This window comes from Python bivittatus, unplaced genomic scaffold (assembly GCF_059951505.1).
Source record: "Python bivittatus isolate LINGU-HERP-01145 unplaced genomic scaffold, Pbiv_v1 ctg000690_np1212, whole genome shotgun sequence".
Classification (NCBI taxonomy): Eukaryota; Metazoa; Chordata; class Lepidosauria; order Squamata; family Pythonidae; genus Python; species Python bivittatus.
In genome coordinates, this window is record NW_028277096.1 from 9,284,721 (window position 1) to 9,310,843 (window position 26,123).

Sequence of the window (26,123 nt, forward strand, 5' to 3'; positions counted from 1 at the left end):
CAATCTGGCTAACAGTTGGAAACACATATACAACATGATGATGCAACTGTTCGAGGTCCAAGCCCTTGAATTCACTTACAATTAATAGTTTGGTCATAATCTCATTGTGAATGGGGCAGTGGAGGACGTAGTGAATAATGCCCTCCACTTGACTGGCACCATGCGGACAGAGTGCATACAAAATCTCCCTTCAGGGTATCTGAAGGTATAGTCTGCAAGTGGATATAAAAGCCTTTCTCACTGGGTCACTGATAATATTAACCAGATACTTGGAGAGGCTTTTAGAAAATTTGGGTATCTGTGCTATAGTAGCATCTTTATTGGTGTCCCTTTCAAAAAACCTATCTCCAATATTTTCTCTGTTCCAAGAGCTGAGTTAGGATAGGTAACGAAAGTTTGGTCCATTGATTCCCAGTTGTGTAATGAAGAAAACAAAGTTTGGCAAGGTATGGTTCTTGAAGGTTTTCTGGTTTCTTATAGTGCTCCAGCAATACAAGATGTACTCTGACAGCGATGGAAGGTAGCCCTACCTCCATCCTTAGAGAAGCTGCGGGGGAGGGGGGGGTCCCAAGATCTTCCATATGAAGTTGTTTTAGACTACTTCCAATTGGACAATTACTTTCTCATCCCATGCCCAGATCTCAGTCCCATACAGCATTTGGGCTATCAGCTTTCCCTGGAATATTTTAAGAGCAGGTGAGGAGGGAAATAGTTTGGTGCAATTCTTACAAAAATGTGCATGGTCTAAACAGGCCAAGAAGAGTCTTGTGTTGGGCTTGGTTCACACAACACACTAAATTCGAATCTGGTTAGCCACATTTTCCTACCATGTTTTGTGAACCAAGCCATGTGGTTAGTTTATCATTCACTGTGGAATGCCAAGCCTGAAAATTGGATTTTTTCCAGAAACCATTGTTAACTATGAGTAAGAGCACTGTGAACACAGCCAGATTGTAAGGGAAGAGTGTACTAAAAGCTTGATAGAGGGATTTGGAACTTTGCAGACATAGTGCTAATTTTATTTATTTATTTATTTATGTGTCACATTTATATAGCCGCCCATCACGCAAAGCGAGTCTGAGTATTTCTATTAGGAATCACTGTTTTCTCAACTGTGTGCTCGCTCAGGGGGGACAGTATTGTTTCATGCATGTTCTAGGAGAAACTGGATATCCAGATAAAGATCTGAAAATCATTTTGCACCCTTAACTGAGCATTTGTTTCTTGCCCTTGAAGACTTTTTGCATTTCTGCTTTGATTATATCCTGAATACATTAAAAACATTTAATTCCTAGGTCCCAATGTCAAACACCAGGGATGCAGACAATACAGCTTTGGTTCCCAGCCCTATGGTTAGCAATAGAGATAGTTTAGATTCCTGTAAGCCAAAATCAAATTTAATTTCTTTGAACTGGATAGGATTGTTTTTCCATTCCTTTAATCTGTTCTAGTTTAATATGTTCTCCCCACAATCACACAGACACAAATATATTTCTACCCTGTCATTAAGCAGGGGTTAATTTCCTGCCACAATATGGGGGTGGCTAGTCTATCAGTTTTCTGTGCAGAGAAAAACACGTTGCTTTGAAATGCTGGTTCTTGCTGGCACCAGTGAAGCACCTCTTCTGATTAGACTCTTAAAGCTGTTAGGGAGAGATGATTCTCAGATTGGAAACAATATAGTTTGTGTCTTCATTCCTCTGAGGTTGTGGAGTCGGGGGGAGGGGGCTGCTATGATGAAACAGCCCGTCAGTCATGAGTGCTGCTTAACTGAAAGAAGCAGCTTCTGTGGGTTCATTTATTCTTTCCTGGCTTCTTGAATTAGAGCAAGGATGGGTGGTCTTTAGCTTCAGGGAAATCTTTTTATGATTTTGATTATTTATTTCTTGGATTTCGAGGCTGTCTGACTCCAAAAAAATGCTTATAATATTTCAAAGAATACATGCTTTAAAAGAAACAGGACACCCAGACAAAATTACACAAATAACATCCGGGAAAAAAATTGACAGGGCTTCCACAAATACTCTAACCCCAGGCCTGGGAACCCAGCCAGGTCTTAAGAACCTGGAACATTTAAAGAATGGGAGCACTATGTATTTCTGGGGGTGGGGTGCTGTTCCAGAGGGCAAGGGGTACAACAGTGATGGCATGCTTCCTTGGTCCGACAAGATGACAGTGTTTAATTGAAAGGACCTGGAGTGCATCCACTCTACCCGATTATACCAGATTGGCAGAACTAGTTGGAGACAGGCAGTCCCTTAAATAACCAGTCCCTATGCCATGAAGGGCTTAATAGGTGACAACCAGCACCTTGAATTGTATCTGGAAGCTGACTGGTAACCAGTGCAGCTCACAAAGCAGCGATGACACATGGGCAAAAAGTTGCCTATCCTACATATGTATTCCTTGCCCCCTTTGGAGGAACTACTATCTTGGAACAGAGAGAATATTGATAGGTTGCACTTCCCCATTCAAGATTAGTGCATAACTTGGGGGTCTTCCTGGATTTGCAGCTACTGTACTACTCAAAGAGCAGGTGGCAGCTGTAGCCAAGAGGGCCTTTGCACAGATTCACCTTATGCCCCAGTTGCATCCTTTCCTTGACACTCAGGTGGCCACTTATGCTTTGGTCACCTCACAGTTGGATATGGGGCTGCCCTTGAAGACCATCCAGGAGCCACAGGTGGTTCAAAATGCAGTGGTGCGGGTGCATCACAAGACTGTTCCCCAGGCAGAGGGAGTGCAAATCTCAGCAGTTTTGTCCACCAGATAGCATGAATACTCCTCGCTATGGCCTTGTAGATGTTCCAAGCCGTGACCCTGTCTAAGTCACTCTTTATCTTCCTGTAATGGTGCTGTAGGCATCTCTTCTTGCACTTAGTCTCCTGGAGCTCCTCAGAGAACCAAGGTGCACCCTAGAATCAGTGCACAGAGAGGCTGCATAGGAGTAATCCAGGCAAAGGCCTCAGTCACTGCCTATTCCAGACTGCAACCAAGGCCTCAGACGAGCTGCCCAGCAGATCCTCGGAAAACCCCAAGCTCCCTCCAGAACCCAACTGGGTCCATCAGGCACCTGGACTGGGCTGATCAAACAGGCCTATCTGCCTGCAGGGGTGAGTGGCACCAGCAAGCTGGAGGGCAGCTAGAGAGTGATCTGTCCTTGGCAACTGACTGATGGTAATATCCTTCAACACCAGCTCACATGACAGCTAAGCTGAGACAAAAATCTAGCATGCGACCCCTGGTATGCTGGTATGTGTTGAGCCCTCAATTACTTGGGATAGGTCTGTGGTTGACTTTATCACCATCTGTGCTTAAAGCAGTAAAGGAAATGCACTTTATAACAATTCTAAGCATAAAAACTGTTTCATATCTTCAAAGAATTGTCTCTCTCTCTTTGCATTGTTGTTCCTGTTACAGACTGATTGATGTTAATGCTTACCTGGTATTATAGATAAAATATAGCAGGATACTGGTTGAAGACCTTTTATTACCACAAAAATTACCACTTGCCAACTTGCAATTCAGCATCATCAGATATTAGGGTGGGTTATTAGTTTAATTTAGCCTGGAGCCTCAGAAACTTAGTTTCACAATAAAAGCTGGGGTTGATTATTAGTATTATTTGGCCTGTTAATTTACTTTGGAATGATTGTCATATAGAGGGTTGTAAAAAAGTTTGGCGTTTTTTCATACCTGGAGTACTAGTTGCTGTTCTGTAGCACATTGGAACAAATAGAGATTTACCGTTTAAAATGGATAAACGAAACAACTCTGTTCTGGAGCAGTCACAAATGCATTTGCCATGAAAAGAGCTACAGATTTCTTAAATTCTGTGCTTTTTTTTCCACGTAGGTGCAATAGGAAACTGAAGTCATGACAGACTCCAAATACTTCACCACCAATAAAAAAGGTTAGATTTCATGTACAATATGATGTTGCAGGTCCATGGTGGAAATTAAAGGTCATGATGTTTGCCTTCTACAATGGATACAGTCTGCCTCTGAATACCTCTTGCTGGCCTACATAACTAGATGTACAAGCTGATGTGAGAATTAAGATGAAACCATTAGAGAATGAAAGAGTGATGTGTCAGAGGTCTGTATGTTCATGCCTTCTGTAAATCAAGTGGATGAAGAGACTGGGTTGGTTCACACATGTTGCTACGCCATTTTTAAAATTACTTTATTAATAAACCATGATAGCATGGTTCATCTAACAAACTAAACTAAGCCAAGCCTAGCCAAGCTGAACAAATTAAAGCTTAGCCCCAGGGATTTTTTAAAGGAGGGTAGATGGTTTTTAATCAGTTGAAATGCAATGAAAAGTTATTTCCACCATTTCAGATTTTCCCCACACTCCTAGTTATTGAACTACTAACTTCAATGCATAAAGAACAGTGGAAAGAAAATTAATCTGACATAGGCTGTAGCAAGAAGAAAGAATATGACATGGATCTTAGTATTGATCCTCCAGCAAGACTCTTGGATGTGGCTGGAGTAACACAATGCATTAAGTTATGCTTTATTGAACCACGTTTTGGAATAAATAATGGTTGGTTGGGTTCATATAACATGTTAACGTGTAATTTACAAATCATAGCAATTGGATTCTTAAAATATGCAAAGTCAAAACTAAAGCCATTGATTGATTCATTGATTGATTTATAAGATTCATATGGCTGTCCATCTTAAAACACAACTTTGGGCAGCTCACAACAATAAAACCCCAGAACCATAAAAACAGAACTGTAAAACAAAAACAAAAACCCATCCATCAGTTGGAGTGGAGATGCAAATTAGATTTAGTCCTATCACATATGGCTGGGCTGGGATTTTCCTTTTCCCATTTTTCATTTTTGCAGGCAGGTTGGGTTTTCTTTTAAAAGATCGGTCTGAACGTCAGTTTCCCATATATTTTCAACTTCAGAGTAATGGGAAAAGGCTCTGCTGAATTTTCTTGTGATTACAAAAAAGGGGGCAGATTTTCCATGCCTGCTGCATGCGGAGCTCTTCAGGCAATGAATGTGGTAGACTGTCTCTTACCTTTAGGACTTTTTGACTTACCACTTGTTTGCTGAGGTTGGGATTACATCTTGCCCTTCAGTAGCAGATCACCTGCTAAGGCTGTGAGATTGGATAAGACAATTTATACACCTGCTGTTCTGATCATCCCTGACTATCAGAGGTTTGCAATCCTTGCCTATTCTTGCACTGCCACTCCTCTTTCTTCCCACTCTTAGATAATGAAGATTCCTGGCATCCAGCTAGGCTATTGATCTTCATAGCTGCCAACTCTCAGGAGCCATGCAATCATTAAACAAGCTGAGAGGGGGAGAATAGGATTCCTCCATTTCCCCCACCCTCTTCTGCTATCCTGATTAGTAGAGCCTTCCCTAATTCTGCCCTTTTGTTTAAAAGGATGTTTAATTTCCCCTCTCTTCAGTATCATGATTTATAAATGCTAGAAAGACTTGACAGCGCCTGTTGTAATAAAGTGTCTTCCAAAGATATGTGCAGAAATAATCCTTGCTCCCAGTGTTTCTCAATCTCAGTGACTTTAAGATGTATGGATTTTAACTCCCAGAATTCTGGGAGTTGGCTGGGGGGAATTCTGGGAATTGAAATCCACACATCTTACAGTCGTTGGGCTTGAGAAACACTGCTTGCTTCAATCCAGTGTGTGTTTGTACTCAAATCAGCTGCCCTCTTGGGTTTCTGAGAACCAAGTTAATTTGAGATACTCATGTGTAGGTTCCCAGTAGGTCAGAAACTCCTTTGACAATCACTCTCTCCCCTTTTTCTGGTTCGAACTGATTATAGGCTTATAGCAGGGGTGTGTAAAATTCATCAAGTCGGAAATTGAATGTTCTGTTCCCAGCTCCAGACCATTGCAAACAGCCATGGCATCACAGATGGCCTCCGAACCACTCCTGGAACAGCCTGTTCTGTGAAAAAGTATTTACCCCCCTTTTAGATATTCTGAATTTTTGCATATCTTTGTTCCCGAACAGTATCAGAAGTTTGAGTAGGTCCGACTGGGCTCTGATAGCATGCAGTGGCAAAGATATTTTTAAAACAGGGACAAATTACTTTCTCACAAAACTGTACATGCTATCTCTTGGTTTCCAAAGCAATGGCTGTTAAAAATCTTTAAGTGTCTTTAATCCTGCTGCTGTCTGCTGGAGTTATTTTTCAAGTTGTGCCATTTTTGAGCATTGTCTTTTTCACTCTTCTATATACTTAAATTGTGAGAGCACTTAGTGAGAAGCCTCACAAAAAATAGCTGCTGGGGGGAACCTGCGTGTTCACAGAATGGCTGTCTGGCAAACGGACCTAGCCGCAGAGCCGTTTTCCCAAAGAGGAACTGGAGAGATTGCTCCCTGTCCCTTCCCTCCGGTCTTCAAGTATGTGCCAAACGATACTTGGTCTTTTTTCTGGGTGGAGGTGCATACTTTCAAACAACGCGCACTGAGCTGCATCTGCCCACCATTTTCTAAGCAGGCCTGTGGAGTCAGTGCAGAATCCCAAAGCCATTCCTAAACCTAAAGTTGATTCTAGAGGCTGGTGCCCAATGAATATTTTTTTTTCCAAAAATCTACAATGTAATTAAACTCAGGGGAGACGGGGAGCCTGGCAGTCTCCAAGGGAGGTGTTTGCAGGCACGTTAGTTTTCTTCCTCTGACCTAGTTGACTGAGGCAGATGTTCTTCTCACCCTTGTGTAAAGAAGGAAATAATGGAACTTGGAAAGTTTAAATGCAAGGGATGTGCTCTATCACTTACTTGCAGTTACTCTTCCAGAGTTTACTCTGTGATCAACCTTATTGTCTGGGTTCACAAATAATGTGACTGTTGGTTTTGTGTACTTCCAGCCACTGTGGCTTTTAAATCATGATTTAGCAACTTTTTTTTTTTTGCAAGACCCTGAATGCCTTTCAATCTTGCTGAAAATTAGGGGCATTGTTTCTCACCATTTGTGGATAGAAAACATGAGAGAGAAGTATAGACTATGCTCTATAGTAGACTTACCAGCATTTAAAATAAAGAAAAAAACTGTGAATATTTAAAAACACTTTAATAACTCTGAAAATGAAGAAAAGCACCTGGACTCTTCCCAGAAAACTATATGTGACTCAGGCTTGCCCACTTGCATTCTTGCCTGCCTGTTGTGGCCCTTAATTCCACAGATGTTAAGTGTAGTTCCAGGGCATCAAAAATTTGCCCACTCTGGTTTATGGTGTTGTATGTGAATCAGGCTCTATGGCTTTTTTCAACAAACCATAGTTAAACCATGGCTTATTATGGCATCTATATCCAGCCAGTGTCTTGTCCAAACTCTCTTGTAAGGTCCTCAAAGTACCTCAAAATATGAAAGAAAAAGGGAAAGAATCTGATTTCTTGCTGCAAGTGAAGCACATTTTGTTATAGTATTGTTCACTTATCCATCAAGCAGCTGCTGAAAGAAACTGGGCCCTGTGCTTCTTGGATTTTTTTCCCCTCCACTCCTGGCACGGAGGATTTCATTCTTCAACAGCAGTCAGCCACTGCATAAGGCTGAAGAAAAAGGGCTCCTTCACGCAATTTTTAAAAATTAATTAATTAATTAATTAATCAAATTTGTCACCACCCATCTCGTTGAAACGACTGGGCGGTTTACAAAACAGTTAAAATCAATTAAAATTACAATATGCAATAATCTTAATAAATAGAAAATAAATAGATCCAAGGATAAATATAAAATTGGCAGTCAGGGAGCATCATCAAGGTGCCAGCCACCCCTAGGATTGGGTAAGATTGTTGTCATTCCACGCAAGCTGGCAGAGCCAGGTCTTTAATCCTTTCTGGAAGGCCGGTAGGGTAGGGGCCTGCCGCACCTCTGGGGAGAGAATATTCCGAAGGCCAGGGACAATGGCAGAGAAGGCTCTCCTCCTGGGCCCTGCCAGCTGACATTCTTTTGCTGATAGGGTCCACAACATGCCCTCTCTGCCTGACCAGGTGGGATTAATTAATTAATTAATTAATTAATTACCATGCAATTAATGTGTGAAGGTCATTCTTGTAGGCTTTGGTTAAAGTGGCCCAGTTTGCTTTAAAGCAGGGCATTGGTGTACGGATAGTCCTTGTTTAGCAATTGACTCATTTAGCAACTGTTTGCTGTTAATGGTGATGAAAAAGTAACTTTGCAACTGGTCTGCGCATTTAAAACCTTCGCAGGTCTGTAAAGCAAAGGAAAGCTGAAATAAAATGTGATGTTTCACTTAGCCACAGCTTCACTTAACAACCGAGTTGCCAGTCCCAATTATGGTTGCTAAATGAGGATTGCCTGTATCTGCCACAATAACTAAATGTTTGGGTCTTACTAAGTTCAGGGCAGTCACATCTGACTGAGTGCCAGATTCTAAGGCCAAGCCGGAAGAATCATAAGCATTTCCTGGATGCCTCTGTCATTCACTGCTGAAAGCAGAATTCTTAGCTTGGTGGGGTGGATTAGTCTGCTCTTGGTGGACTCTCTTGACCATTGTCCTCTTATGTTTCTCTCCAGGGGAAATTTTTGAACTGAAAGCTGAGCTCAACAATGAAAAAAAGGAGAAGAGAAAGGAAGCAGTAAAAAAAGTCATTGCCGCCATGACTGTGGGGAAGGATGTCAGGTAACATCTCTCTAGTGGCTTTCATGTGCTGTTTTTCCCACTTTTTCATCCAGGTGTAATTTTTAATGAGGTAGAATGGAAAAGCGATTAAATGCATAGGAAATGTGCATGTGTTTGCTGTGCCCAATGTTTAAGTAGCATGCCAAGGGCCATCTTCCAAAGGCCAAATATGGCCCCCAAAACGTTGCTTTCAATCAGTGTTTCTCAACCTTAGCAGCTTTAAGTTGTGTGGGCTTCAACTCCCAGAATTCCACAGCCAGCATGCTGGCTGGGGAATTCTGGGAGTTTATGTATGTATTTATTTATTAAATTTGTATGCCGCCCATCTCCCCCAGCGGGTGACTCTTAAAGCTGCTAAGATTGAGAAACACTGCTTTAGATTCTAGGGACTGTAATACAGTCCATGTTTTGCATGCAGAAGACCCCAAATTCATTTCCAAGTACCTCCTGTTTGAAGACTCCTGGAAGCAGAGTGAAAATGGTTTTACCTGAAACCTTAGAGAGTTGCTGTCAGATGATGATGGCTTGTCTTAGCAAGATCAAGGCAGTATAGATGGGCAGTTTCCCCTTATTTTATCTCTATAGTAATACTATGCATAGTATAGGCATTAAGTCGGGCTGAGGGAGTCTTAGGCCCCCAGGAGTTCTGTAATCAAGTGGGGACTTAAACCTGGATCTCTCTGTCTGACTTCTGCACATTAACCACTGCAGTCAGTCTAGAAATTACTGCTTTAACCTGGCTGTCTTTCTTGTCCAGTTCCCTCTTCCCTGATGTGGTGAACTGCATGCAGACAGATAACTTGGAGTTAAAGAAGCTGGTGTATCTCTACTTGATGAACTATGCCAAAAGTCAGCCAGATATGGCCATCATGGCTGTGAACAGTTTTGTGAAGGTAACTGGCAATATTTGTGTATCTTTGCTATGTTTCACTAGCAAGATAATAACTTGGCATGAAGTGACTGATTTCTGCATACCTTAATTCTGTAAACCACCCAGAGCCATATGAACTGGGTGGTATATAAGTATTATACAATGGACAGACAGTGGGATGGCAAGGATATTCATGAGCTGCATTAAGGGCTCTTCTTATGCAGATATACAATATTTTTTTTACCTAAAATAACCCCTCATTTTCATATCAGCCTGTCACGGAGAAGTTCAGAGTTGCACACACAATTCTCCTATTTCTTACCTTTATAGTACAAATCAAGTTAGGCAGAAAAAGTGAATGACTTTGTTTACATATTGTTTCGAGCTAACATATTGTTGGTTTGGTCTGGCTTATGGTGGCGGACATAATTTGAGTACATTCAGTGGCAAAGTGCAACAACTCAACTATACAATTTTGAAGACTTTCATTATTGAAATAAGCAAAACAGCACATTATGCCTCTACTAAATTTAACACACTTTTTGACTTCATCCCAAAATCCAGGCCAAAAATGGGAGACCTGCCTTCTCTAAGACATCACTGCTATCTCCTCTATTGCTCTTAGAAGCCTTTAAATCAGGTGTGGCCTCTAGCTGGAAAAAAAAAGTTGCCTATTCCTTGGTTAGTGTGTTGAATGAACCCACACAAGGAAAACTTATTCAACAACTGGTGGTTAAGCAAACCATGTTTAATGTAGTATGTGAAGCTACCCAGTTTGAAAATAGCCAGTCAAAAAACCCCAGTATGCTCTGTAAAGATTTGAATTCAGGTCTTACTGGTTGAAGTACAACACTCTTGACTTGATACCACAGTGGCCTGGTTCACACATACTCTAAACCAGTGTTTCTCAACTTTGGCAACTTTAAGATGTATGGACTTCAACTCCCAGAATTCCCCAGCCAGCCATGCTGGCTGGGGAATTCTGGGAGTTGAAGTCCACACATCTTAAAGTTGTCAAGGTTGAGAAACACTGCTCTAAGCTCATTTTTAAGTATACCATTTGATGGGGGAGGGGGGGTTGCACAACATACTAACTCTACATTTTTACTTGGATAGGCTCTTATCTTTCCTTCTCTTTTTTTTCCACAAGCTTCCAGGCTGCAATCTTGCAATTGTGCTGCTCTGCCCTAGTTGACTTTCTCAGCTTCTTTTCTCTCAAATACTGAACGAGCCCAGTGTAGTTAATTGTCCAATCATTGATTTCTCAGCTGCTGATGTAATTTTACTTGACAGCAGAAGTGACATTGAGAGACTCCTTTCTTTGCTGTCAGACATAAGTGGAAAGAAACCCTTTGGGCAAAAGGGATTCTCTTTGGATTGGAAATCCGTTATCATTTTTTTCAGGAGTTAGAAAAAAAATGAAGAATTAAAAATGTAATAAAATGTAATGATTCTGTTTAATGGCTGTGTGCATTTCTGATTAATATATCTAATTCAGTCCTTGCTCCTGTCTCATCAAGAGCACTGTGCTTCTCTCCCTGATTCACCCCAGAATCACAGTAAGTTGGGTAGTAGGAACTCATTAACACCTTAAATAGGCAAAATTCTTTAGTCCTCTTGTGGCAGGTAGGACAAGTGCTTTTTGGGAGCTGCTGCTATTAACTAGCTATGTGCAAAATGTTCCAAAGATCTTTGTTACATTCTTCCTTAGGGCCATGACAATCCACCTGTTCTAAGAGAGATCTACAATTATCTAAATAAATTCTCCACAACATGGTTTGTCGTGTTCCAGAGGTGCTTTGACCCGGAATAAAAACAGCCCTGTTCTGGATAAAATTTCTAATGCTTGTTGCACAGAACCCATGTATATAGCACTGTTTATTAATTTCCTCATCCCAGGACTGTGAGGATCCCAACCCTCTCATCCGTGCTCTGGCGGTGCGCACTATGGGATGTATCCGGGTGGACAAGATCACTGAATACCTGTGCGAACCTCTCCGGAAGTGTCTGAAGGATGAAGACCCGTATGTGCGCAAGACCGCTGCTGTCTGTGTGGCCAAACTACATGACATCAACGCCCAAATGGTGGAGGATCAGGGCTTTCTGGATTCGCTGCGTGATCTCATTGCAGACTCCAATCCCATGGTAAAGTATTAATCCCACTGAAGTTGCCCACCTTTCAAACTTACAACAGGTGATACTGCTTGGTTATGGGAAAAACTGTAGCTTGGTGGTAGATCCCATGCTTTGCAGATAGACCCTAGATTAGCTGTAGCTTTTCCCACTTTTTGAAAAAAGAATATTGGGTTGTTGACCTGTGAAGGGCATGTATAGCTTGGTACCTTCCAATCTGAGCAAACAGTTTTAATCTCTTCCTTACCCCAAATGGAAATTGTGTGCATTTTGCTGTTTACCTTCATTTGGTACTTGCCCATGCCTTGTTGGCCTCCCAGTTTGGAAAATGGCATTCAGGCTAAATGTGTTTATGGCACAGGTGAGCCTCCCTGCAGTGATCAATTTATTAGAACTGAAGGATGCTGATTAAGGATTCATTTAAGAGAAGCTTTTATTTCATCTTGGACAAGAAACTTTGAAAAAATGGGTTATATATGTGAGCTACGAGTTGATTTTTTTCTCTGAAAAACATGGAATGTGACACCAAACAAAAATTCAGCTTCCTGAGAAATGTTTCTGTTCTTGTTTTATTAAATTCGATTATTCTGGCCCACGTTGGCCTTGTGGCATCTGCTGCTCTCTGAGTAGACATTTTGTCTGCCCCACCTTCATATTTCAGACACTTTGAGATGTTAAGGTACTTTATTTATGTGTGTCCAAGATCACAAGCTCTGGCCAGAAACTTTTGTGACTGGGCTGCAGGCAGTATTTGTGCTGGGCAAGGGCAAGGGCTGCAGTCATCAGGGAGATGATGGTGGAAATCATGCTATATGTGGGTAGAGCCAGGATGTTCTTTTTTTCCTGGATCTAGGAAGTTTAGGATTTTTTTTAAAGGTTATGCGTACTTAAGGGTTTGCACAATTTCACATGTTTCTGGTTTCCAGGATTTTTGGTAATTGCAGTCAGAAGTGGTTTGGGAGTAGCAAAAAGTGGAATTCAGGGCTCAAAAGATTTATGGAAGAAGAGGAGGTAATGGAAAAGAGAGGTGACTGTGGAGCTTGAGGGTGAATTGGCACCCTCTTTTACTCTGGGGCAGCGCTTTCTCGGTGTTTTGCATGGGGTTGCGTAGGAGGAGTTAAAAGCTTTCCATTTTTTCCATTTTGAGAGGTTTAAAAATTGATGCCTTAGACCTCGCAGAGACTTAAGACATCTATTTTGATCTTGAAACTTCCACAAAGGAATTTTTGCTGGCGGGTTGGGGGGATTTGGCAGCGTAATGTGTCTTCAGTCTCCACAAGGCTTATAGCACCCATTTGCAGCCAAAGGGTGCTGGAGCAGCGTGCAACCTTTTGAGTTATGGGTTGCTTGTGGTTGAATTTGAGGTTCTTGCTTCCTTTTTCTTCTAGTTCTGGAGCAGATCAAGCTGACCAGAATACCAGCTCTGTAGCCCAAACCTTCTCAATAGTGATGTAAGTGTTGGTAAAGTGCCAGAAAATTCTCTAGACAATGAGCTGCAGGACAAACAGTTCTTATTGATTGCCTTGTGGCTCTCCTGAGATGGTAGCACTGAAGAAGTCTGGTTTTGCTGGTTCTCTCCCTGACCACCACCACCCCCCACTTCTAGAAAATCATACATCCCTCTGGCTTTCAGAAGGCATCTCTCCAAGTTACCTCCGTTCAGGCTTCCTTGCATGAATATTGATGACTTCTCAGCAACATTATCTTCTTGCCAAAGCAACTATTTCTTATGAGTGAGCAGAAAGCAAACTTGCTTTCTTCTTTTATTTTGCCCATCATCCAGGCTGCAGGTAGAAATCTCTTTTTAAAGAAGGAACAAAGGGACATGTTCCTTTTAAAAGAAAACGAATGATTTCAGCCAATGAAACAACCCACAAATAGATTAAAGCGCAGATGGACTGCTGAACCTGTGAATTGCTGAGCTACTTACACCCATTGCTGAAGTACTGTGATAGGGTTTAGAAAGGCAGAGATTGGTAGGAGGAGATTGTAATAATGGTGGATGTAAGGACAGAGGAGAATCTGAGGAAGCAGTATCCCGAGGGAAAGGACACCAGGTGGAGACAAAATGCTGAGGGAAGAAAGTGGACATGCTGCTGTTGGGAAAAATAATCTGGTCAGAATAGCTGGAGAAGACAGAACATCTACGTGGGATGCTAATTTAGAACTCTTTTTTAAAGCCCAGTTAGGTGATCTTTTTAATGATGAAAACATTTTGACTGCCTACACTGGTCATTGGATTTTTAGCCTTGCAGGTTTTCACTCAGGCCTATAGATTAGTTTTGGAGCTGTAGGCTTCTGTGAATGGTTGAACATTTAATTTTCTATGATAGCTAAGAATATTTTCAAGTGACCAGGCACAGAAATGTAAGAAAAGGGCTGAGGAATGTGTAACTTCACAAAGGCTTCTTCTTCTGGCAGTAGGACTCCCATTAATCTAAGAGTACATGGCTGGTGGTAAGGAATGATGGGATTTGCAGTCCAGTACCATCTGGAGGGCTATATCCAACTGCCTTAAATATATGCAGTGAGGCAGGTTTCCAAAACAAGCCCAACTAACATATTGCATTTGATTAAAACCGTCTAAACCTGTTATCCTCTTCCCCAAAGAACGATAGTAGCAATAATGATTCCAATAAAAAACAAGGGATGTTCAACCTGCCATCATCTCCTCTTTGATTTGGGAGCTGGCTGGTTGTCTCGGGCCACGGCTCACTGCTGACTACCACCCCCTGTTGGAGACCAGGGTACTGAGTTGGGTCTAAGCCCCTCTCCTGGGAGGCACAGCAAAAGGGCACGCTGCAAGTTTCACAGCAAAACTGGGCATCAGTGCTGTCCAGAAGTCCCAGGGAGTGGAAGGCTCTGAAGGAGGACGTGGCCTCCTCCATCAAGGGGTAGCACATCTGGCCCAGGTGTTCCCCGGACCCTCCCTGCGAAGCCACCAAGAACAGGACGCGCAATGGGGCCCCTTCATGGTGCACCCCCCCTTGTCCTCCCCACCCCAAAGCCTTCCTCACTACTGCTAACAACCCTCCCCCCACCTAAAAAAATGATCCCAAACATGTTGGAAAACCTGTTATTCTTTTCTCAACCTTGATAACCTGTATGTCTATTTCTGGATATAATGTAATATCTTTCTCGTTTTTTTTTCCTTAAAAAACTCTTAGATTCCCAGAACTCAGTCCAAACAGTTATACGGCAAGGGCTTTGAAACTATCCCGCCAGAATCTCTGCATTAGCTTTATAAAATAGGCTGTGTTAGTCCTCAAATGCAGTAAGTGGAAGAAAATGTTGGGACAGCAAAGCTTGACCAAGGCTGTCCTGTGAGTTATGGCAGAAGCAACATTTGAGCCAAATGCCCTATGATTTAGAGCCTTTCTCTTAACCTCAGTACTCATTCAGCATTGTATAATCATCATTACAGAAATTCAGGCTACGAGTCCAACCCCCAGCTCACTGGAAGATTCCAAATTAAACATGCTTTTCAGTCTCTTCTTGAAAACGTCCAATGAAGGGAAGGCCCCAACTTCTCTGAGCAACTGGTTCCACTGTCAAACTGTCCTTACCATTAGGTTTTCCTAACATTCAGCAAGAATTAGCTGTCCTATAACTTAAATCTGTTATTCTGTATTTTGGAATGGCAGGGACCAGATCTTGATGGTGGTATCTGCACAGTCTGGTCAAAAAAGTCAAGATGGCAACTGCAACAGTGTGATTGAAGCTCCGCCTGGTTTTTATGTGCATCATGAACCCAAGGAGATCTGACTCTGGGTTCCTCCATTCCTGCTATTCCTTCTCTTGCCACTCCTTCTGGGTCTTATTAATGCTGCCTTCCAAGAAAAAGCACGTAGAGAGTTGGAGGTTGCTGTTCCTCATCAGTCACTCAGAGAGACAGGTGAATGAGCCACAAAGGCTGAAAGAGGCTTGGAGGCATTAGCTTTCTGCTATAGTTTTGGCCCCCTGAAAATGTCCAGCAGTGCCGCACCCCACCCTGCAGTGCTCCACCTGACAGAGCAACTGGCTGCAGGGCAGGGCTGGATCAGAATTTGACCTAAACCTTCCATGTGGGTCCTCAGTTTTAAGAAATCTGAAGCACTTTGGACCAATTCTGCTGTAATTAACAGCAAGCCACGAGAGGGCAGCATGTAATTCTCTCGTGGTCAGTGATTCCCCAAGTTATAATGCAAATGTTATAACTCAAGGAAAGTTAGAGAGATTGGTCTATGATAGAGGGATTTCTTTTTAATTTTTTTCCCCTTGTGCTGTGTTTTTATTTTATTTTACCATGCCTTGCTCTCTATGTGATCTTGCTTTTAAGTGTTTTCAGGAATTTTGTTTTAACTCTGTAATCCATCCCCAGGCAACTTTTGTCTTTGGTTGGCTTAAAAGAATGATAAATAAAATAAAGCTTTTTTCAGAGAGTGGCTTGTGCAAAAGCCTCTCTTTCCCCACCCCCATTAATTTCTCTCTTAAGAAGCCTACCACAGTCTGGATGCTTTCAGCTGCAACTCCCATCAGTCCAGTTGGCATGGCAAGTGGTTAAGGACTATGGACACTGTAGTCCAAATAGTCTAGTTGGTGTCAGCATTGAAGATAGTATAGTTTGCTTTATAGCTTTCAGGTAGAAAACTGAGGTAGTGTCTTCCTGTGCCATAGTCAGTGTCTAGGTTACACCCAGGGCTGAACCCTAAATCCAAGATAACAAAATACAGTTGGCTGTGTTCATATGAGAGAGCCACTTTGGTGTAGCGGTTAAGGCACTAGGCTAGAAACCGGGGGACCGTGAGTTCTAGTCCTGCCTTAGCCACAAAACCAGTTGGGTGACCTTGGGCCAGTCACTCACTCTCAGTCCTAGGAAGAGGCAATGGCAAACCACTTCCAAAATCTTGTGGAGAAAACTGCAGAGACTTGTCCAGACAGTCGGAGTCAACACTGACTTGAAGGCACAACAAAAATATGTTCATGTAGCATAATACTGTGCCCAGACAGTCTTAGCTGGTAGCAGGCCCCTGGGATCTTTGTAGGGGGTTGAAAGTTAAGCAGGATCTCAGTGGGGTATGATCCTGCTTTGGTAAGCTTCATTTATGTAAGTTCTTCGTTGGTTTGTAGTTCTTGCGTTGTTGATCTATGCCTGCGCAGTGTCAAAATCTAGAAATGGGGAATGTATCCCTTTGCTGTATGCCCAAGGGTTATAGATTCCCACCCTTTCACACTGTTAAATGGCATTGGGGGAGGGTTTAGACAGCCACAAATAGTTGAATATTTTCAAATAGTTGAACCTGCCTGAGTCTTTCCCAGCAGGCAGATTTGCACGTAATGGCATATTTCTTTTCACTCAGGCAGCACACCCCTAATGTTCCACTCCTCCCAATATGCTTTTATTCTTAATGTGGGATGGGGGCAGCTTTTGGAAAGACTCCTGTGGTTCTGCCTCTTTCATCTTCCCAGCCACTGTGAAGGCCAGCTGTGATTTTCCATTCTCAGAAGCTTTTCTCCAATAACTGGCATCCTTTGTAGGCTGCTGGATATAAAATGTTCAGATCCATTTTTTTCCTCCCTCTTTTCTTCTGTTGTAAAAAAAAAACAAGCTAATTTTAAAAAGCTGGATTTTAAACATTCTTTAAAGTTTTATATAGGACTGCATGGGATAGGGATGGGAATTATTACGTTAAGTATAATGCCCTGCTTTTGAGTCCTGATAATAAAAGCATTGCCCCCCAGATTCAGTGCATTTAAATGTTTGATCATATCCCCTGCTTCAGTAAATCCACCATTTTTCTGGAAAAAATCCTTTGTTTTACTTTCCTCTTGTAAAATGGTATCTCTGTGAATTTTGAGCCAGTGTAGAGGAATTTTCATAGTTGGTTAGTGCATTTGGAGCGTGGTGTCGCTCTGCAATGAGATGGGTGGTGGCAAATTTGAAATATAAATAAATAAATGGTAGGTAAGGAAGTCTGCTGTGATCAGATAGATGGCAATTCTCCAGAGAGAGACTTCTCGGGTTGCAAAAAAACACTGAACCAGGAATTTGACTCTGGAGCCTTCTCCATGCACCCAGAGCATTGTTCTTGGATATCTTAAGCAGGTGACAGTTTCTCTTATACATAAGTGATGCCACTTTAGCTGTATAATGACCAACTTTCAAAGAATTGAAATATTACTAGGTTTTAGAGGACAACAAGAGGAGTTGTAGAAGTGCAGTATTTTGCAAAGTGTAGCTTGTCAGATAGATTTGGAAAAGAGCGAATCAAACGTGTGGAGAAGAGTCTTCAAAGCTGGCATTAACAATATTGTCTGTGTTGGCTACGTCAATGCCAACTTTGAGGACTCTTCTCCTCCAACTTTGAGGACTCTTCTCTTCCTCCATATAAATATATTGCCCAGAATGGCGAGCCATGCCTTCTTCCAGTCATTTTGGTCTCTTTTGCCAGCCCTTTCCAGTAGCATCTGTCATAAAGCTGTTTTCCCCTGCCTGTGTTTCTTGTCCCTTTCCTAGAATTTGATGGGATGTTAAACTGAAGATTCAGTGTGTTAATTGTCAGAGTATTCTGCTTCATTACCTCCATTCCACACTTGGTTTAATTTCCAATTAGCCTTAGATGATAACAGAGTAATTTAATTGCTTTTCCTTCTCCCTGTTCTGGATCACCTCCTGCTTTTTCATTGTTTCATTCTTCCCTGGGTAACTTTTTCTATCCTATTTTTTGGGAGGTTCCCCCAATGGAGAGAAGCAGACTGCTTCCTTCCCTGCGATTCATTCATTGCAGCATTTTTGTTGGCAGAGCAATCGCTTTATGTCCTGCCATTTGATTTTCATCTGAGCATGCTATTCTCAATAAGAAATGTTTGGGGAGCTGAAACCCACCCTGCCTGCAAAAATAAAAAATGGGAAAAGGAAAATCCCAGCCTAACGATGTATGATAGGACTAAACCTATTTTGCATCTCCACCCCAACTGATGATGGGTTTTGGTTTTGGTTTTGGTTTTGGTTTTACGGTTTGATGTTTTTATGTTTTTATGGTTCTGGGGTTTTATTGTCATTGTGAGCTGCCCAAAGTTGTGCTTTAAGATGGACAGCCATGTGAATCTAATAATTAAATAATGGCTTTAGTTTTGACTTTGCATATTTTAAGAATCCAATTGCTATGATTTGTAAATTACACGTTAACCCAAACCAACCATTATTTATTCCAAAACATGTGGTTCAATAAAGCATAACTTAATGCATTGTGTTACTCCAGCCACATCCAAGAATCTTGCTGGAGGATCAATACTAAGATCCATGTCGTATTCTTTCTTCTTGCTGCAGCCTATGTCAGATTAACTTTCTTTCCACTGTTCTTTATGCATTGAAGTTAGTAGCTAAGGATCTGTCTCCAAACACATTCCATTCCACTGCATCAGCACGGGCATTTTATCTCAGGAGAACCATGATCTCTGTGCATGTAATGGAGAAAAGGGAATGTCTTCCAGGAAGATGCTTCCAGGTGGTTTTTTTTTAAAGATACTCATATGTATTATTTATAAATATCAATTTTATATTACAAATTGTTTTATGTCTATTATGTATTTGTTTTTATCAGCTGAATAGATTTTGTGAACCCCTGTCAGTCCATGTGGAGAAGTAGTATATAAATACAGTAAATTGTGGCTGAATTTATCGGTCGATCAGAAGGTCTCTTTAAATCAGTTAATTTGATCAAAAAAAGGCCATGGGCTTTAACACAGCTTAATTAACCGTTTCAAAAAACCTCAGTCAGCCCTGCAGACTAACTCCAGAGATTGTTGCAAGGTAAGTAGAATCACCAAGCTTCTGCTCCACTCCTGAGCATCTGGCTTTTTGCCCTCTTCTTCTGCCAGGTTGTGGCCAATGCTGTTGCTGCCTTGTCTGAAATCAGCGAATCTCATCCCAACAGCAATCTGCTAGATCTGAACCCTCAGAACATCAACAAGCTACTCACTGCTCTAAATGAGTGCACGGAGTGGGGGCAGATATTCATCCTAGACTGCCTTTCCAACTACAACCCAAAGGATGACCGTGAAGCCCAAAGGTAGGCTAATCTGTGATTGTCTACTTGAATGGGTATTATCCTTTCTCTTATTGAGAGTGTTATAAAATTCTACGACTTCTTCATTGTGGCAGGGGGTACAATGTCTACTGACCCATGAAAGCCCCTCCCAGTCAGTCTTCTAATACCCAGTTCCTGGCTGGGTTCACATGTCACACTAAGCTAACCTTGGCTTATTTCTTGTGCCTTAGCATGTGGTGTCATGTGGCCACATATGATTTATTTTATTCATTTATTTAACTTGATATACGACCAACTACCATACTCTCTTGGTGGCTTACTATAAAGAACAAATGTAAAACAGACATTCAAAACAATTAAAATAGCAAGTAAAAAAGCAAATAAAATGGACAAATATGAAATATTAGATCAGCAATTAAAAGCTAAGACAAAAGTAGGGTTTTAAGGACATTTTTAGAAACTTATAAAGATGTCAGCCCCCTCCACCTTGCAGGAAGTGTATTTCAAAGAACTGGAGTGGTGACAGAGAAGGTTCAGTTCCCAAGCCATCACCAGACAGCTCATGGTAACTGTAGGTAAACCTCCCCAGATAATCTCATTTAATGTGGAGGTTCCTATAGAAAGAGATGTTCTCTCAAAAAGCCTGGACCCAAGCTCTGTAGGGCTTTAAAGGTAATGACAGTAATTTGTATTTTGCCCAGAAATGAACTGGCAGCCAGTGCAATGCTTTAAGCACAAGTGTAATATTACAATATATTGAATCTTCTCAAGATGAGGATGATGAGGATGGTGATGATGATGATGAGATTTTTATCCCGCCTTTTATATAAGATCAAATTGGTTGCTGATGTTCGTATGAACTGAATTTTCCATTCTAGATGCACAAGCAGTCTCACATAAAATACATTACTGTAGTCAAGCTTAGATGTTACCAGTGCACGCATTACAATTTGAAGGCCGTTATCTTCCAGAAAGGAATGCAGAAGCTGATAAAATTCACTCTTGGCTATTGCCTTAATCTGGAAACTAGAAGAGAAACTTCCCCAAATTGCATACCTACTTCTTCTGGGAGAGTGTAATCCTATTCAGAACAAGTGGATACTGTCTCTCTGGAATTATGTCCCCTTACAGTGAGCATCTCCATCTTGTCTGAATTCAATTTCAGTTTATTATCCCTCATTCAGGCCATTACTGACTGCAGGTAGACATTCAGGGGAACCCCAGCATTTCCTGAAGATATCACAGAGAAATAGATTTGGATGTCACCAGCACACTTACAGTATCCAGCTCCAAACCTTCTGATGATCTCCTCCAGCAGTTTCATATGGATACTGAAAAGCATTAGAGAGAGAATGGAGCCTTGAGGGATACCAAGAATAACTTTTGTTTCAAGAGCAACTGTCTCCAAGTGGGACCATTTAAAATTTACCCGAGAGATAGGAATAGAACCATTGCAAAGTCATGTGTCCTATTCCCAAATCTCTGATGATCCAGAGGGATATTATGCTCGATGGTATCAAAAGTCACTGAGAAATCAAGAATGAGTCACCCTACTTCTGTTGATCTTCAGATAAAGAGGACCAAGGTAGTCTCAACTGCATAGCCATTTTGAAATGGGTCAGGATCCTCTGCTTCCTCCAGAATTGCCTGCAGTTGAGAAGCCACGGCATTGTCAGTCACCTTACCCAACCTTGGGAGTTAGAGAGTGGCTTATTATTAGCCATTTTTGTCAATGAATTCTCAGTTCAGGATAATTGCTAATTTTCATCTTCTCAGACCTGCTTTGTATTTATCAGTATAAAAATTGCTTGGAGCAGAATTAAATCCTAAGCAGACAGAAGTTTACTTTGGTTATTCTTCAGTAACTCTTTGAGATTAATGAATCTCAACTGGAGAATAGTGGCATGTTCAACAAGCAGAAACTTGACTTGCATTGTTTTTATATATGTAGTCATTAGATTTATAGCAATGCGGAACACTTCGTATTTTTCCCCCAGAACATCAACCCTGTGAGGTTAGTTGCACTGGGGCAAAGCAACTGGCCTTAAGTTGCCCAGGAAGCGTCTATGGCTGGGGGTGCATTCTCATTAAAATCAGACATTGTTGGCATGCAGAACTTCAAAAGGTTCTTCCTTTCATTTGGGTATTATCCAAAGGTAAGTTTCTGTAAGTGGAGCAGGAGGGGTGTGATTTCCCCTTCCCACCTCCTACTCTTAAAATCTGCTCTGCAGACTCCTCAGATCTTACAGAGCAGATTTTGAAGGGGTGTAGGAAGCCTTCAATGTGAAGCAGAAGTCAAATGATGCAGTCTTCTTTCTGCCGTCCCATGAACTGAGAACTGCTTCCCAACTGTGTTAGCCCAGTAGGTGGCAACACCTGGGCCCTCTTATCTGGCATCAGAAGCCAAGCAGGATCAGATCCAGTTAGTACCTGGATCTGAGGCTACCAGGGAATCCCAGGAGCATAGCCTAGATTGGGAAGTTGAAAAACATCTTGGAAAAAGCAGGGGCCCCCTTCTGTACTGTTGGCAAGGAAATCTTTCAGGTATCTCCATGTCATGAGGAGTCAAGCTTGACTTGAAGGAGACTTAATCTTGGCCTCTGAGCTGTGTTTTCCTTAGGCCAGGTACTGACAGCTATCATGATACTTTTGTTGGTAGCATTACTTTAGTGAAACTTCCTTCCCCACTGTAAGTCTGATTCTCAAAGCATTTGGGAGAAGGGTAAAACATCGCTCTTTGAGCTACTGTTCAGTGGCTGAGAATAAGCAGACATAGGCAGTCAGTCTGCAACTGATTAATCCAGGTATTTCAGATTGCATCTGAACCAGTTTTACTTCCAGACATTGGGGACCAGGAGCAGTAAATTGGCTATCTCCAATATGCACTCTTATCTGCTTCTCTACTAGCACCTCTGACTATCAACAGAAATTTTATTTTTATTTATTTATTATTAAATTTGTATGCCGCCCATCTCCCCCCAACGGGCGACTCTGGGCAGCTCACAGTTAAAATCAGAAACCCCATCAACAATTAAAAATGCCCCATAAATAGTAAAAATAAATTAATCCATTAAAAATCAAATATCGACAACAAACCCTGTACATAAATACTAAAGACATTCAAGATGACTGGGGGTTGGGCAAGGTCAATCACCCCACAAGCCACCTCCACTGGTGCAAGCCCCCATCTGACCCCCAGGCCTTCTGGCATAGCCAGGATTTCACCCCTTTCCTGAAGGCCATGAGAGTGGGGGCACACCAGACCTTGGGAGGCAGATTGTTCCATAGGTCGGGGGCCACAGCAGACAAGGCCCTCCACCTCGACCCCACCAGTCGAAATTCCTTGACCAGTGGGGTCTGCAACGTGCCCCTTCTGCTGGACTGAATGGGGCAGGCTGGAGTAACCGGAGCGAGATGGCTCCTCAGATAGCCTAGTCCTGTGCCATGAAGGGCTTTAAAGGTGATGACACCAGGAGTCGTGAGTCCAGGAGGACCCCCAGATTATGCACCGGGTCTGTCTGGGGTAGTGCAACCCCATCAAGAACCAAAGATGATAAACTCCTAGATCTTGAGGCTCCCCGTACCCACAGCCACTCCATCTTACCAGGGTTCACTTGAAGCCTGTTGGCCCCCATCCAGTCCATAATAATCAGGTCCCTCAAGGATCTACTATACTGAATGGGATATCCAATTCAGCACAGCAAAACCTTTAAAAACCACTTTGTTGCTGGCTTGTTCTGGGTTATCAAAATGTGTCTCTCCAGCATAGCCAGAGTTTTCCAGCAGGAAAGAACAGCCTAAGCCTCTATTCTTGCTTCTCTTTTTTGGCAGCATATGCGAACGGGTGACGCCCCGCCTCTCTCATGCCAACTCCGCTGTTGTGCTTTCGGCTGTCAAAGTGCTGATGAAGTTCCTGGAGCTCCTCCCCAAGGACTCTGACTACTACAATATGTTGCTGAAGAAACTGGCCCCTCCACTGGTCACCCTGCTATCTGGCGAACCTGAAGTCCAATACGTTGCTTTGAGGAACATCAACCTGATTGTGCAGAAAAGGTCAGGGCACAACAGAGGATGCTGTTTCAAAAATTCTGATTGAATAACTGCATATAAGACGGTTTTGTCTGACCAACCTGGACTGATCCTGGTATTCTGCAACTTCAGGGATGTTATTACAGAATTATTTAATAGCATTGGCTACCAAAAGGTACACTCCTGGTAAATAGCTTGAAATGCCTTTAAAGCGGGATCAGACAAACGTGGAGCACTATTATAGTACTATTAGCAGATGATTTAATACAGGTTTTCTCATCTGCCAGACCTCCTGGTAGGTTGGATTATAGCTCCCATCATTCCCAGCCAGCACAGTGTCTGTGCTAACTAGGATAATATAATCCAATACCTACAGAGGTGGAATAGGTTAGGGAAAGCTAATTTGAGTTGTTTTCATGGTGGAGCATGGTACTTCTTTTAACTGGAAAACAAATGTAAATCTGCCTTTTGTCAGGAATGAATGAGAGTGCTGCTTGGTGACAGTTTTAGTCTGTGTGCTCATTCCCCTTCCAGGCCTGAAATTCTGAAGCAGGAGATCAAGGTGTTTTTTGTGAAATACAATGACCCCATCTACGTGAAGCTGGAGAAACTCGATATCATGATTCGCTTAGCATCGCAGGCCAACATTGCTCAGGTCAGTCCTGGGACCCAATGGGTCTCATTTCACAGTTGCCTAGAAAGTTGCTTCCAGTAAGTGCTTCTCCATCAGCTCTGCAGTTACTTGTAATCCCTGAGTCCCCAACAGGTCACCTCAGGGTGACATTGTGCCAAGTAACACATTTCTTGATCCCTGTCCAGCTTCCTGCCTTCCCTAATTCTTTTAAGGTTCTCTGATAGGTCTGTATGCTGCATGACTTGAACCCAACATCAACATTCTTAGACAATGAAAAGGTGGGTGGTTACAGCCCACTGCCTTTTTGGCCTTCTGGTAAATGAATCTATGGGTATGCCCAATCCTACCACGGGAATTCTTTAATGAGAATGCCCATGACACGGCCGCAGCCTTCCAAATCTGCCTACTGGCTACAATGGGTATCATTTCCTGCTGTAATACATTTCTAGTGTGTATGTGTTTCTCTGTAACAGGAGGGCTAGAAACTTGTAAGGGAGATGTTTCCCTTTTATTGGGTCAGATCAGTGGTAGCAAGCCAATAGGGGACAGGGCAACAAGAAATGGTACCATAGTCAGATTCAATCTTCTTTTTTTTTTAATGTGTTTCCAACAGGTTTTAGCAGAACTCAAGGAGTATGCCACAGAAGTGGACGTGGACTTTGTCCGCAAAGCTGTCCGTGCCATTGGGCGATGCGCCATCAAAGTTGAAGTGAGAAGCCTTTTTTCCCTGGTTTTGCTTTTGCGTTAAATTGCTGTAACTGGTTGAACCTCAGTTCAGAATATGAATTGTAAGGGGTACGCTTTGAAAATAAGTGATGTTAAACATGAAGTTGACATTGTCACATGTGGCTCAGACGTAGGCTGCATGGTGTGCACACACAACCACTACACTCAATTCTGGTAGATTCATGGTGGCTGATGCAGAAACAAGGGTGTTTGAAGGTGGGGTAAAAAAGTCAATATGGCAACTACAACTATGTGATCAAATCCCTGCCCCTTTTTACATGCACTGGGGTTTTTTTCCCTTTGGCACATCTCCTTGCGGGGCACCCCTGCACAGAAATACAGTCGGAGAGTAGACTGAGTGCAGTAAATTCTTACTCATCCTAAAAGAGAACATTTTCAGCATCTTGATCTTCAGTTCAGAGTAAAAACACATACACCAGCTTTCAGTCCTTTGGGAAATGCTGCCTTTTATTGTTCTCTCTGCTTTCAGAGCCCTTGATTTAGACAACAGTGTTCAGTCAATGGAGAATGTTATAATTTAAAAATCATCTTATCTCTGGAACAGACTGACCTCTCCTACCACCACCACCCCAAATCCCTAGCTGCTTTCCTAATAATTAACATTATTTGAAGTTGATTGACCTTAACTGAAATAGGACCGATACTTGGAAACCCTTTTTTCTTTAAAAAAAAAAAGGGCAAATATTTGGGGCTGAATCAGTAAGATTTCATGTTCAGTTAATTCAGCAGACAGCCATTTCAAAAGGAGTACTATTTAGATGAATGTGAAATAGGTGCTCTGCTATTCAGCTGTAGCTTTTTTCTTAGATGTGGAAAGCCATCCAAACACTAAAGCATTAGAAACAAAAGAAGCTGCTTCATTTGCCATCAGGCTGTAGTTTAGGATTAGGGGTGGGGCAGGGAGACATTCTCCAGGGTCTCTTCCCAGTGATGTTATCAAAGATGCTGGGGATCAGTTCCCACTGCATTTCCTAGACCAGTGACTCATGGTGGGTAGTACCAACAATGGTTTCTGCTACACTGGAAATATT

The 26,123-nt window shown here is 42.2% G+C and overlaps 1 protein-coding gene across 4 annotated transcripts in view; it reads left to right on the forward strand.

Annotated features, from left to right (window-relative positions):
• Positions 1 to 26,123, forward strand: part of AP2B1 (adaptor related protein complex 2 subunit beta 1) — a 74,991-nt gene that overhangs the window by 1,688 nt on the left and 47,180 nt on the right. For all 4 annotated transcript variants that reach the window (XR_015798224.1, XR_015798222.1, XR_015798223.1 and 1 more), the window contains exons 2-9: positions 3,856 to 3,913; positions 8,543 to 8,648; positions 9,406 to 9,541; positions 11,419 to 11,664; positions 19,513 to 19,703; positions 23,514 to 23,735; positions 24,246 to 24,366; positions 24,959 to 25,054. Coding sequence is in view for 1 of the 4 variants with exons in the window: in XM_088152498.1 (XP_088008624.1) it covers positions 3,877 to 3,913; positions 8,543 to 8,648; positions 9,406 to 9,541; positions 11,419 to 11,664; positions 19,513 to 19,703; positions 23,514 to 23,735; positions 24,246 to 24,366; positions 24,959 to 25,054 (1,155 nt within the window). In the remaining 3 variants the exon portion in view is untranslated. The remainder of the gene's footprint in view (positions 1 to 3,855; positions 3,914 to 8,542; positions 8,649 to 9,405; positions 9,542 to 11,418; positions 11,665 to 19,512; positions 19,704 to 23,513; positions 23,736 to 24,245; positions 24,367 to 24,958; positions 25,055 to 26,123) is intronic.